Source organism: Lynx rufus, unplaced genomic scaffold (assembly GCF_022079265.1).
Source record: "Lynx rufus isolate CCGP_SWC_20201006 ecotype Redwood Valley unplaced genomic scaffold, mLynRuf1.p SCAF_3, whole genome shotgun sequence".
NCBI lineage: Eukaryota > Metazoa > Chordata > Mammalia > Carnivora > Felidae > Lynx > Lynx rufus.
In genome coordinates this window covers 116,644,745-116,659,223 of record NW_025814845.1, presented here as the reverse complement: position 1 = coordinate 116,659,223, position 14,479 = coordinate 116,644,745, and the positions used below count along the sequence as shown (strand labels likewise).

General features: G+C 46.2%; 1 protein-coding gene across 2 annotated transcripts in view; it reads left to right on the top strand.

Moving 5' to 3' along the window:
• Positions 1-3,680: 3,680 nt before the first annotated feature.
• The window catches only part of MAML3 (mastermind like transcriptional coactivator 3), a 412,998-nt gene continuing 402,199 nt past the window's right edge, over positions 3,681-14,479 (top strand). For both annotated transcript variants that reach the window (XM_047092025.1, XM_047092024.1), the window contains exon 1: positions 3,681-5,195. In XM_047092025.1, coding sequence (XP_046947981.1) covers positions 4,725-5,195 — 471 coding nt within the window. In that variant the 5' untranslated portion in view covers positions 3,681-4,724. The remainder of the gene's footprint in view (positions 5,196-14,479) is intronic.

The window sequence follows — 14,479 nt, the reverse complement described above, 5'->3', positions numbered from 1 at the left end:
ACTGTTGCAGAAATACGGTCTAAACTTCTGGATGGCCTCGTACAACCTGGATCCTGCCGACCCCCCCAGCCTTGGTCTCATTTCTCAGTACATCCTCCCACATTCATGCTCCGGGGAGAGAACGACTGGCGGATTTGTTGAAATGGATCTGGGCCTTGCTCGAGCTGTCTCCTAGCTCCCCACTGCATACCTCCACCCCCAACTTTTGCTTGGCTTACTTCCACCCAGTTTTTGGAGTAAGTTCTGGGGAAGCCTTTTTAGATCCCCACACCTGCACTCAAAGCCTCTTTTATGTGTTCCCATACCCACCTCATATTAGTCTCATCACTGCTTCCACTGCTCTGAGGCTAGTTGCCCATCACTGAGGTTCATTTGTGCCCTCCACTGCCATGCCGTATTGCCAGTGCCAGGGCCTAATACAGGTACCTGGCACACAGAAGACCAAAACTATATCTGTGAAACTAGTGAGACGATAGCTCTTGCTAGACAATTGATGGCACACCCCACTGCTGCTAGTAATTCAGGACCATCAGGGCCCACTGTGTGGGCATATACAAAGGTTTGCTCACCCATAGACGGGCAGCAGAGAGTTCCTACTCTACCTTGGTCACCAAGTATTCTTTTATGGCACAATGATGAAACTGTTCTATTGATCTGCATTAACAGGGAAGCATTAGTGGCACGTATACTGGAGTTTCTATACAAAGACCTCCTTTTTTGACACCGGGACACTGGGCCCTATTAGATGGACATGGGAGGATGATGCAGAGTTGGCTTAAAGAAAAGTGAGTCTGGTTCAATTCCTTAGAACTGCCAGCTTTGGCTCAGTGCCAGAGCCTCAGGACAACCTGGTCCAGGTACTTATTCATCATGCTCTTCTTTTTGGTATCCAGAGAGATATCATCAAAGTCTGGGGAGGCAGCCACATAATTTCTTTCTCATCATTGCTATGGCATCTCAGATATCTTTGCTATTCTACAGCAACAGCATTGAGGATGTGTCCATAGCTCCCATCTCGAAGTTTTGCTTCATAGCAGGCTCAAAGGAGAGATAAAGATGGTCATGCTATCAGAGTGCTTGGTAGGGAAAAGGGACTAAAATAGCTTCTCCAGAACTTGGACTTCTCTATGACTTCCAAGGAGTTCTTTAGGATGGTGACCAACAAAGCTGGCAACCTTATGGGAGTGTATCACAAGAGTCCAGAAGCAGCCCGTATAAAAGCTTCTGTTTCTTCTGTCACGGGAGTAGATTAACATCTCTAATTCAGGATGACTTGGCTATGTTGCTCAAGACTCAAGCCTCGTTCACTTCCTGCTCCTTTCATCTAATCAGCCTGCACAATTAGGATGGGGTTTCTACCTCAAGTATGTCACAGTGGAGTACTGCCCAGGTCAATTTCCTCAAAGACTCTTCCCCCATATTGCCTATTACCCAACTTCACAGTCTTTCCTGTCCCTACATTTTGGTCTTGGAGCTTGTGGCTCACCATCTTGATGAGATGAAAGATGGGTGCCAGTGTGTGTGTGTGTGTGTGTGTGTGTGTGTGTGTGTACATACAACCGTGAGGAGTCAATCTTTCTTTTTTGTATAGTCCACTCATGCACTGAACTCAAACAGCAAACTATGCTGTAGTTGTGCAAGAATAGCTCCATTTGTCATTGGGGAACTCTGGGGTAAAGCCACAAAGTGTGCTCCTCCACCTGTTGGTCCCTCAAAGGGAAGGATGCAAATTCTTGTGTATTTTTGGTTTCCCTTCGTGATTGGAGAGGTAAACAGCTTGATAGGAATGCATGTTGCTGCTATTGCCATCATTTTTTTTTTTCGAAATTGACAAATTCTCAGTGAAAAATTCAGAGTCACAGGAAAAGCTAGAATTATAACACAGGTTTCAAAAACGAAGACACAGTACTCAAGACCCTCAAACTTGCTGCCTCTGTAAATCAAACTGCAGTCTTTTATGGGCGATGTAGGTGCTTGGGGTAGGAGAAGGAATGAGAATTGAAGTATAGTGAAGAGAGATAGCGTGAATGCAGAGTCATAGCTTCCTCTCTGTAGCGAGGCCATGTGTTTCCTGAATTAATAGAGATACTATATAGTTAATATGTGAAAAAGACAAAGGCCACTTTGTGATGTCGTTTTCTTATAATTTTCTCTATGTTGTTAGAACCTGAACTGACTTTTTGCTATAGAACTAATTCGTTAAATTTTCTAACAGACTTGAAGGAGGGGCAGTTTCTATACAGAGAATTGTATATTTACTAAGTAGCCCTCTGAGCTTCAATGAAAGACACGCTCTCACCTTGGTTTCGCTACTTAGAGGTAATCTCACACCACATTAATCAATATTTTGCTGCCCATTTTACCATATAATCCAGTGGATGTTAAAGATATAGTTTACCATATAGGCCTGATTAATTGAAGAAAAATATAGCTTCTTATTGCTGACATTATGAGGTTAGAAATAGCATCCTATGCTAATCTGCAATGCCAAGAAATGAAGATGGTTTAAATCAGATCTCATGACTAATGCATGAGATCCAAAGTTCTTTTATTCCTGGCTATTTTAGAAAACTGGGGTGTATTTTTACCCTAAAAACTAATTCTATAAGATTTATTGAGATAATACAAAATGCCTTATTATTAATAGCTCACAATCAAGATTTTGTAATACCGATGATCACAGAAATGCTGTTTCTCCATTAAAAATTTTTTTAAATTATGTATATGCATTTACTTAAGTTCAGATTCAAGGATATTATGTTTGATCCTTAGTGGTTTTTTTTTTTTAAATATTCAATAGCTGGAAAGACAAAGGAAAGTTTAGATTGCTTTCTGTGGTAGTTATAACATTTTAATTATAGTTATTGTACATTCGTTTAAACAGAAAGAAATATATCTAGCAATAAGGTAAGCCTGTTATTTTTGCTTGTTTTTGTTTTGGTCATGACAAACTGTGAAATGCTGTGTTTTTCCTATAGTTCTAGTCCATGAAATCCGCAATCTTTCCACTTGATTTACGAAGGACCCTTAATTACTGCTGTCATTAGCACCTAGTGTTCAAAACAGTCTGTTAAAATGTACTGTTAGTCTCACCTCCAAGTCCCTGCTTGCTTTATTTTAATTTTTTTCCAAGGGTAACTAAAACAATAATTGCCTTAATAACAACAATCATGTACAGAGAATTAAATAAAATTCCAAGGTTTTTTTGTGCCTATTTCTTTTTGTTCAGAATTCGGCATTTGTGTGTTAAGATTGGCTTAGAGTTTGAACAAGTGTCCATAAGCAGGGTTGTTACAAGCAAGGACTTATTACCTGGGTTTTAAAAACGAGTCACTCATTTGCCTTTTTCTTTCCACATGGGTAGGAATGACAGACAACTGCTGTGAAGCTTCAATGTTTCTGCCTGGTCATGCACAGTTCTGCAATATAATGCATAAATGTATAACAACAACTTGGGCTTGCATGATATCTCGTTTGGAATAAGGAAATCCAGCCAGGCGCGTCCACGCGGCCATCTTCGCGCGCGCGCACACACACACGTGCGCGCGCGTGTACACACACACACACACACACACACACACACACACACAGGTCAAAAGTTGATTCATTCCCGAGATCCCCCAGAATCTTTTCTTCCTCTCTTTCCGGCAGCTCAGCTTCCAGTCAGGGTAGTAGTGAGGTTGGGGGCGTGGAGAGGCGGGGAGGGCGAGGCGAGGGAGGCGGGAGCCGGGTGCTGGTGCGTGCGGCGCCCGCTCCTGCCGGGTGAGTCCGGGCCGGGTTTTGCGCCGTGTCCCCCGGCTTGTCTCACGGCCTCCAGCCGCCGCCGCTGCCGTGTTTACTGAGCTCGCGCGTCCTGATATCACTCCGCTGGCATGGAGGAGGAGGAGGAGGTGGAGGAGCGAGAGGAGGAGGAGGAGGCGGCGGCGGCGGCGGCGGCGAGCAGTTGATCATTGTGATGGTGGCAGGAGCAGCGGCGGCAGCGGCAGCCCAGCCGAGCGTTAGGGGCTGCTCTCCGCGCGGCGTTTTGCAAAGGACTTCACCGATCTACTTTTGCAGTCGCCTCGGACTGTCCATGTGTTTACTTCCCCCAGCCCGAGGATTCGATATCTAGGTTCCTGTGAAATGCAACTGAGCAGCCAAAGTACTTTGAGAACACGGGGCGGCATAAACACCAAAACTTTTTTGTGGAAGGAAATTGCAATAAGCAAGCTTGCCGTTTTCCGATGCGGTGTGGAGTGAGTGTGTGTCGCGCGTGTCCGCACTGGAGGCATATGCTTGTGTGTGTACATGGGGTGTATTTTTCGGTACGTAGGGAGAAAATGCTTGCCAACCACCGGAAATCTCCTGGAATTTATTAGAAAATAATGGATTATAAAAAGAAGGCAGGAGAGGAGCGGATCTCCCCTTGAGTTGCAACCCGATTTGCTGCTGGCTCAGTTTGTTGTGATTCTTTTTGTTGATAGGTGTCTGATGGTATTCTGATAACACCCCCCCTTCTTTTTTCCCCCTCGAGCTTTACAGTTTAAAAAAAGGAAACAAAAAAAAAACCTACCCCAAAATCTCTCCCCCTTTTTTTCGCCCCGTCGAGATCGCTGTTTCCATCCATGTGCTTGCGTCTCCCCCGCGTTCCACTTAAACTATTTTAATTCTTGGACCCAAGGAGGAGGCTGATAGGGGGGTGGATAAAAAAAAGTTCTTCCAAAATAGTGTGCCCGGGGAGCAGGATGGGGGATTTCGCAGCCCCCGCTGCTGCCGCGAATGGCAGTAGTATTTGCATCAACAGTAGCCTGAACAGCAGCCTCGGCGGGGCCGGGATCGGTGTGAATAATACTCCCAATAGTACTCCCGCTGCTCCGAGTAGCAATCACCCCGCTGCCGGCTGCGGCGGCGGCAGCTCCGGGGGCCCCGGCGGCGGCTCAGCGGCCGTCCCTAAGCACAGCACCGTGGTGGAGCGGCTCCGCCAGCGCATCGAGGGCTGCCGGCGGCACCACGTCAACTGCGAGAACAGGTATCAGCAGGCTCAGGTGGAGCAGCTGGAGCTGGAGCGCCGGGACACTGTGAGCCTCTATCAGCGGACCCTGGAGCAGAGAGCCAAGAAATCCGGCGCCGGCACGGGCAAGCAGCAGCACCAGAGCAAACCCCAGCAAGATGCGGAGGCTGCCTCGGCGGAGCAGAGGAACCACACGCTGATCATGGTGAGGGCGCACTGGCAGCAGGCGTGGGGCGCGCGCGTGGGGGGGGGGCGTGGAGCTTCTTACATGGGGGGACGGGTGTTTGATTTGCACGGTGGCGAGGTGGGCTGAAACCGAAGGGTTAACATCAACTTTTCTGAGGAAAAAGCTGTCGTCGTCGCTACCTGTTAATCTGTCAGGGTTGTCAGATTTGGGGAAGAGGGGGCGAGAGGGGAGAAGCCAGTCACGACTGCGAGGGGCGGAGGGAGCCTGAAGCGTCGGAGTGAGGCACTGGAAAAGTTTCCCCCCCTCTCCCTTTCTTAGATACCGATTTGAAAGAGAGTGAACCCAGAGTTGAAACCTCGCTCCTCCTCTTCACGACTCCCCACCCCACCCCTCGCCGTGCCGCTTCGCTTCTCCAGACCAGCCCCCCCCCTTCACCCACCCCTCTCAGCACAACCGCCGGGTGCAGAGAGAAATTGATGCAGTTGCCGATTCTGGGCGGGCACCAGGCCCTCAACCCCTGGGGGGAGGAAGGGGAAGGGAGAGTCTCTCGCCTCTTCTCCCTAGCTAACCCCCTTTGGGCTGAGAAAGTCTGAGAGTTTTGTGAATGAACTTTGAAGTGGATGAGAAGCGAGCGAGGGTGGCTGCGCGCGCGCGTTGACGGGAGCGCGCGCGGATGCGGGGAGCGGGTGCGCTCTCTCGCCGCTCCAGCCCCGAGGCTGGCCCGGCAGGTGGAGCGGCCGCGAGGGTCCGGGGGGTGGGGGGGAGCGGCCGGGCGTGGGGATCAGGGGAGAGCTACGCCCTCGGCCTGCGCCCAGGGTCCGGGCCACACCAGCTCCACTGGGGATTCTCCTCCTCCTCTTAAACTTGCTCGCACGGAGCTTGCTAGCTTCAACCTCCACATCGCTCCCCGCCAACTTTCCAGGATAGTGTAATAAGCCGGGAGAAGTGGAAGGTAGCAGGGAGGTGAAAGAAGCTTAAATGGCTGGGTGGGTGGGTTCGAGGTAGAGGAGCAGCCAATGGCTTAACTTCCCTGGGAGGAAGGGGCAGTTCCCACCCCCTAACCCTGAGGGTAGAATCCTTTCTCTTATCTTCTCTCTCCTGCTCTTTTGCTTTCCTTTCTGGGTGTGTGTTGGGGGGTGGGGGGGGAGGCCGGAAGCTTGGGAAAGGTGTCTGCAGCCCCCTCCCCCACCGCGCCGCCTGGCTCCAGGCTGCGCGCGTGTGCGGGGTGCGCCCGGCTGTGGGAATCCAGGAGCGCGGCGCGGCCGCGCGCTGTCGCGGGTTTCCCTGGCCGACTGCACCTCAATCCGCAGCGCAGGGCCCGGTGTGGGCGTCCCCCTCCGTGTGCGGTTTATACACCGCGCACATCCCGGGTCTGGGAGCCCTGGACGCCCCCGGTGGTGTCGGTGCCTCCTCCGGCTTTCGCCCGGCACTCCGGCCGGCGCTCCTTGACAAAGAGCCGGCTGGGGGGAGGGGAAGAGGAGAGGCCTCAGCGCTCGCTCCCCACCCTCTCCACCTCCCCCCACCCCGCACGTGAAGAGGAACAATTTGTTTATCTTGGGCTTCAAGAATCCTTCCCTCCTCCCAGTTCTCCGAGGCCGCCCAGCCCCTCCTCCTCCCCACCCTCCTCGGCGCGATCCAGCCCAGTCCCGCCGGCTGCACCTTCCCTCCACCCCCTCCTCTTCCACCTCCCACATCCCGCCTTCCCCCTCCCTCTCGGTGCGCGGTCGTGGGGGAGGGAGCGGGAGGCGCTTTGTCCGCCTGGCGGCCCAGCTCTGCCCTGGAGGCCGCCCGGTTGGGAGGGGCGCTGCGCCCCGCGGCCCTGCCCCCTCCGCCGCGGCTGCCCGCGCTGCGTTCGCCCCACACTCCTCCTGCCCCCGATCCAGCCCGAGCGCGAAGAAGAGGCGGACTCTGTTTTGAGGAAGAACGTCTGTCACCGAAGTCAGGGAGGGAGGTTCTGGCTTTACAAACAGGAAGCCGAAAGCCACTGACACAGTGTAGCTTTTCTGATTGTACCCGGAGGCGGGGCTGGACCTGCATCTAGACTGTATCTCGCGTGCCCTTTTCGTACCTATTTCTCTTCCAGTCCGCGTGGTCTCCCTCTCCCCGCCACCCTCGCGCACTTCCACCTATGGGGAGACTCACTTTGTGAACCTAAGACTGAAGTAGAATTTGAGAGGCACTGAGAATTTCACCCCTGCCTGCTCCACGCCCTCTTTTCACGTGTTTGTACACCCCACACGCAAGGATTGCGTAAAAATCGGCTGCTTTTTCGTGAGGCTCCAAAATCTCAGTTCCAGGGAATTTCTCTCGACCTTTCCGGGGAGGACTGCTGTGGCGTTACCTCGCCTGCTGGGCAACGCTGGAACAAAAGCCAGTGCCCTTCCTGGTGCCCGGTCGCCTTTGATCACTGGCGAGCACAGTGGAGTAAGCGGCCAGAAAGTTTTCGTGTTTGGGTTAGGTTCTCCGGAGGGTGCCGTCTGGGCCTGCGGAGGGGTAGAGGGAGGACTCTGGGTGCGCGCGCGCCTGGCTTATAACATACGCAGGTGGAAGCAAGTCCTGGATTCTGACGTTACCTGGAAGGAGGTAGAAAGCCCAAGCCAGAGCTTACTTTTGAAAATGCAAAGACAATCTTACTTGAATGGAGCAGACCTGAACTATAAGTAGCATAGTGAATCCCAGTTTAGCAAGTTAACAACAGACTTGAAAAATTGCCTGAAAAATAACATTTTTCTGTCAATTTTTTGACAATAATTTAGCCTACTGATTAGATTGATGTAAACGCCAAGGCTGTATATGGAACAGGGATATATTCTAGCTTCAACTGTATTTCACATATATCAGTGGGAAGTATGTGTGATGAGAGTAATGAAAATAAACAGCCTTAAATCTTAAGCAGAGTTGCTTGTAAATCCTGTGTACCACAAAGAAGGAAAGAAGATAATGTTATCCTCTTCTATAAGCTATTTTTTCTTTAAAAATAATTAATTTAAAAATTCATATTAGCCCTTGAAATGAAAGGCTACCTTAACTTAGCCGGTGTATGAGATAAAATCTTGAAAGCAGAGGTCGCAAAGAAAATCTTGATCTTCATTTTCTTGATTGGCTACTGGATTATAGTTGGGCTCTGCTTGGGCCACAGAACAATTATATTTAGTCCTCAGATTGGGCTATCTGAAAAACCCTAAAGAAGAGCAATAATCAACCAGAGCCAAATAATAATAATGGTGATGATAAAAATAAAGACGAATGGGATTCTTTACTGTTTTATTGCTATTGTTTCCCTTCTTAGGGCCAATATGTCCAAAGTACTAAATATCGATTAGTTCTCTTTCTGCCTGGTTTGGGTTGAGAAGTCAGTCTAATCAGTTCTTTCCCTCTTTTGATTTGTTTCCTTACATATTTACAAGCATAGACGTGAATTAAAAAAACAAACAAGCAAACAAAAAGGGTGGGCGAGGTGAAATAGAAATCTTCCATGGTTCCAGGCTGCTGGAAGGAGCCTGGGTTTTGTGTGGGTCCCTAATAGCCCCGTTAAGAGAGCAGGGAGTTCAGAAAGGCTTGGGTTTGAAGCTGCAGTACCTCTGGTGAAAGGTAGTTTCTGGACAAGTAGTCAAATGACCCTTAACCCCCCCCCCCCACTTGCACTTTTTTGTATATTCAGGAGAGTCTCAGTTGAAAAGTGATCTTTTCCTAAAATAGTTTTAATTACTTGTGGTAACAAGAGACATTTTTCATTCTTTGTATTTGGAATTGAAGGTCAGGTTAAAATTTTTAAAGTAAATTCCCGTTGACAAATTCATTTTCAAGTCAAAGAGAAACTGACTTGACAAAGGTGTAATCATTAAGGCACAACCGAAAAGCCTGACAGCACAGTCTTCAGAATTTCAAAATGGTGGTAGCCTTACTTGACCTGGATAAGTCCAGTGTTTTCGTGACCTTTTCACTCTGTTAGCACCATTATAACTTTCAGAGTGTGCGTAATTTATACAGTTTCCAGACTGCATAGCTCTGTGTGGTTCTCACTCTGAAGAGTTTATCACATAAAATTCAGTTGATAATAAACTTACTAATTACTGAGTATTGGAGAAAACTGCAATATATCCAAAATGTTCTTATCCATTTTGGGAACAGATCCAGGAAATGTCAACATACTAGTCCAGTGCTAAACTTCCTTATAAATGAACCTGGTTTCCCATTTCTTATCCTGTTGAATATCCTGTTGAAGGTAAATTACTGGAAGGTAAATTGAAGGTAAATTATTTGGCAGGCTTGTAATGCCAATCCATTTCTAAATTTTTCCTAGGAACCTTTTCATTGGCTTCTCCTGTTCAACTGCTATCCTGGGTGATAGGATTGAGTTGTCTTCTTGAAAAGCCTTCCATAGCCCACACAGGGTGTGCCTTAAGTTTGTGAAAAAGTTCCTGGAATTTCATTTCTCTGTGTTTCACAAGTGTCTTTTAGTTCTTAAGAAGCATTTTTTTTTTTTTAAAGCTCCGATACATATTTAATTATGTTATTTATGTTCTTTGGTTGTGGCGCATTTTATTTAGCACCGGATAGCCAGAGATCAGAAAAGTAGAAGCACATTTAGTTAATCATTAAATCTACCAACCGCTCTTGGGGCTGAGTTCTTTCCCAGGGAAAACTGGGTTTTCAGAGAGGTAGTGTGTTTGATACTTTCTATCCTGACTTACTAGAATTGTAAGAGCAAATTTTAGAATCTTTGTAGGTTTGTGCTACCTGATAGGAGGAAACTTGGTTTACTGACATTTCTGTAAGAAGAAAGAAGAGAATTTTAAACATTAAAATAGAGTTATGTAGAGTCATTTTCTAAATATCTCCATGAAACCAATAGCCAACTGTGTCTAAAGAGGTTTCCTGACAGAGCTCTTCCATTGGTTGGGATAAGAATGGTGTGTGTGTGGTAGTGGGGGGTGGGGGGGGGTCTCTCTCCCTGTTTCTCTTCTCAGTGCTACTTCCATACAAGGAATCCAGTATAATAAACCACTTTATACATCACATAGTAATTCTTAGACACATTTGAAGTACTTACATGTTATGTAATGCCATTTATGGAATTTTATTTGTGATTAGTGCTCTATGTTTGTTAATTAACAGTCTTATACTGTGTTCTTGATCTTAGGATGGCTAAATTCTGTCATCTTTTCCACATCACTCATGATAGATAGCTGTGAAATCAGACGTCCAAATCTTATAAAGAGGAACATATTTAAAACTCACTCAGTCCTACGATTTTTATAATATCTACCTTTTAACTCTCCCAAATAGATTTGCATTTTCTTCACTCTATTACTCAGAGGCTGTTTATCTAGTTTTCAGACCCTGTAACTGCTTACTTTGTTTTTCCTTCTCCTCTGGCAACCAACCTTTTGGTCTTTTCACTGACCTTTTGCACCTTTATCAAAGAGTGGGAAGAAGCAATAAGAGAAATTGAATTTCGGTGTTTCCTACTCGTAACTAATGAAACTATTGGGGAGGAGGCCAATGATTTTGGATTAATTATAGATTTGATTTTGTATGCCACTTAACTCTTCATTAGCACAAATAATGGAGAAGAGGCTGAATTTAAAAATTTCAATTCGTTTGTTCAACAGTATTGCTGCACAGTCCATACTACTTCACAGAAGTTAAAATGCTAAATCAACCTCTTGCATCCAAGACTGGGTATATTCTTAGAAAGCTTTTCAGTATTCTAGCTAGGTTTAAGTAGCAAACTGGTTTGCTTGTATTTTAATCAGCATCAGGCTTGTTACCAGTGACTTCTCAACAGCTTCAGGCCAAGTTATATGCCCTTCTCATGACGTTTTAAGTAAAATAATATGCTTTACTTTTCTGCTGTTTCAAACTAATTTGACATTGATTTCTGTTTTGTTTTTTTGTTTTTTGGGTTTTTTTAAACGTGGCTGATTTACAGATAACTGCTCCAAAGTTCTAGGACCCCCCAAATTAAATTTTCATTAAAAATACAGCATGCTTTTCAGACAGACCCATTCCAAAAATTCATTATTCGTGTGTGTGAGTTAGAAATGTAGCTCCTGGAAAACCAGCTATCGCTGAGAACTGATTAATTCTCCTAACTTCAAAAAAAGAAAAAACCCCAAAAAACTCTTGTGTTTAAACATAAGAAAAGTTAAAGAACTAAAGAAGTAAGGTTGGATAAAGTTACTCAGAAGATGGTGTTGAAAGCCTGCTGTATAATAAATACTTAAAGATCATAGAATTTCATTTAATGGATCAGGGAAGGAGCACACCTTTCTTTCCTCCCTTAAGTCTACCTGGCTGTTCTATCTGTTATTGAGGAGCTTTTGAGTTGTGGGTAAGCAACTCCATTTGGGGAAGAAAGCACAGCATTCCCTCAGGGCCACATACACAGGCGCGTAGAGAAAGGAAATTACTACTGTGGCTCAGGAGTTTCAAGGCAAGCTGTGCGCACTATTCTTGGGGGAATTTCATAAAAATCTCAAAAGGCTTGCAGTACTTCCTCTGACAGAAAGAAAGTGATTCCTTAGGAATAATTTAGACACTTCTTTTTAATTATAGTGCACCTCCCATTGGTTGGAGTGACCTTTAAGCTAAAGTAGACTCTTTTAAAGTACGAATAACTAACATTCGTCCTCCTCAGCGATGACTTAACCACTGTGGAAAACTTAAGTGAAACATTTAATTTTCTGACTAACAACTTCCAGAATTTCCTTTCTAGTTCCTTAAATCTCCATCCTGTTGCGTAGAATCTGGTTGTGTCATTTCGTGTGGCGGACCCTTCAGCCTTCAACTATGTAAGTGTTTACTTGTGCATGTGAAGACGTTATTAGGACACATTACTGTAGATCTCTTCTCTCCTCTCACGATATCTTTCGACACCTCCAGAAAACTCCTGTCTGGACAGAGGCTTCTTCCCCTTCAAAGGAAAGGGCTGAAGTGCTGCGGGTCTGTTTGTGCGGATTCGACCTGGGTCATAACTGACTCAAAAGGATTGCACGGCTCTAAAAGACAAGCTTGGCCAGTGCCCTTTATTCTCACAGTGGTTGGTTATTTTTCTTTCTTTGATTGTTTGTTAGATGCTGAAAGCAACTCCGTGATTGAGCGTGAATGTAAAGGGACTGGTGCCCAGGAAAGGGCTTTAAGGAAGTAGTGTTAAGGTAGGAGAAGGCGAAAAGGGATAACGATTTTGGAGGCATCACCTGGAATGGAGAGCAAGGGGAAGAAATAAGAGAGATGATCGGTTTTGCTCATTTGTGGTAAACAGTATCCTGGTGCCTTGGGAGCTCACAGAGGTAAAGTATGCTTTTAGTAGTCCCCTCTGAACCTTTAGACCTTAGGAAAACTCAAATACATACGTTTTCAAGAGCTAATGGCAGTATGGTTTGTATATGGGAAAAATCACGTTCCTAAAATATTTTCATGCTTTCTTAAATTATTACTACTGCCACTGGAATGGATTTACTACTATAGGATTCCTTTAAATCAGTGGTTTTCAGTCAGTGGAGATTTTGCTCCCTCTCTCCCTCCAGGAACATTTGGCAATGTTGCGTGACATTTTTGGTTGTCCCAACCAGAGTGGATGCTCGTGCTGTCCAGTGGGTGGAAGCCAGGGATGAAGCTAAATACCTACCGTGTGCCCACAACACCTGGTCCAAAATATCAGTGTTGCTGCTGTTGAGAAACCCTGATTTAAATAAGGAGCTCCCCTAGGATGTTGAAAGTACACAGTGTGGCTTTACCCACAGCTTTTCAAACACACTCTTATTACTTAAGGAGCGGAGAAAGGAGGAGGTGCGGCAGAAGGTCCCTTGGAAGGAGTTAAAGGACCACTGTGCTGCCTGTCAGCCCCGGACACGTGACCTTCTAACTTCATGACTTTTCACTTCACGACTGTCTGCCTCTGTCTCCTTCCTTGTCTGTCACAAGGTGAACAGTAGTCATTTGTTTTTACCTCATGGAGTGATTGTTAGGCCCCAACGAATTAATACGTATGTAAGAGTCGCAAAGACTTCACAGCACAAAGGGTAGGCCTATTTTTATGAATTCTTTGCCTATCTCCCAATTGTTTGCCCCCCCACCCCGTCCAAGTGCAGACTTAAAGTTGAGTGGTTGGAGTCTTGTTTCACTCCTGCATAAGCCAACATCGAGTGATTAGGAATTGAGCAACTGCTTGCTGCATATTGCGCACTATTTCTAGGCGCTGGGGGTACCTTGGTGAAAGGGGCATCCTTGCTCTCATTGGATGCACCCTGCAGGGCATCGTTTCATGGTTCAGGTTAGCCGTATGAAACGGTCTTGTGGTTTTATGAGACCACGTTAATGGAAGTCGTTAATAAACTAACATTTAGGAAAATCCCAGGGTGCTAAATGCTTTGTGTCTTCTTGCCAGCTTTCTGTAGCCATGGCTTTCTTGCGTTGTTTTCTCGAACGACACTTATTTCATTATTTTTCAAATAAAATCACTTTGTGCGAGGAGAGGATTATTAGGTGGTGTGGCGGAGAAGAAGATTAAGGTTAAAAATGAGGCAGATGATCGTCTTTGACTAGGTGACACTTGGCAGCACCATGATCACGGCTTGACATCAGGCTTTTAGAGGAAATTAGATAAAGAGGAGAACCTTTAGAAAGAAGCTGGCAGGAAGGTGTGAGGACTTGAAACCGTGTATGTGAAGAACAGTTGGAAGACCTGGAGGTGTTTGGTCTGATTTAGAGGGTATGATTGCTTTCTTAAAATATTTGAAGCACCGTCAAGTGAAGGAAGGACGAGATGTGCTCTTTATTGGCCAAAAGGGGATAAAGTTAGGATCGGTGGTTGGCAGTTATTAGGAGCCAGGTTTGGCTTACTATTAAAAAAAAACCTGGGGCGCCTGGGTGGCTCAGTCGGTTGGGCGTCCGACTTCAGCTCAGGTCATGATCTTGTGGTCGGTGAGTTCGAGCCCCGCGTCGGGCTCTGTGCTGACAGCTCAGAGCCTGGAGCCTGTTTCAGATTCTGTGTCTCCCTCTCTCTCTGACCCTCCCCCGTTCATGTTCTGTCTCTCTCTGTCTCAAAAATAAATAAGCGTTAAAAAAAAAAACCCTGATTATGTGAAAATTAAAACTGTTCAAAGATGAAATGGGCTGTCTCGAGTGAAAATGTTCCGGCAAAAGTTGTTCAGTTGCCTAAGTGTTGGAGAGGGGGTTATGACATCTTTTTTAAGTGAGAAAAATTTTTAAACAATACGGAAATAAAATACCAGGTAGTGAGGACAGGGATTTTATCTCTTTATTCATCTTCATATTCTCATGGCCACAAAAAGACC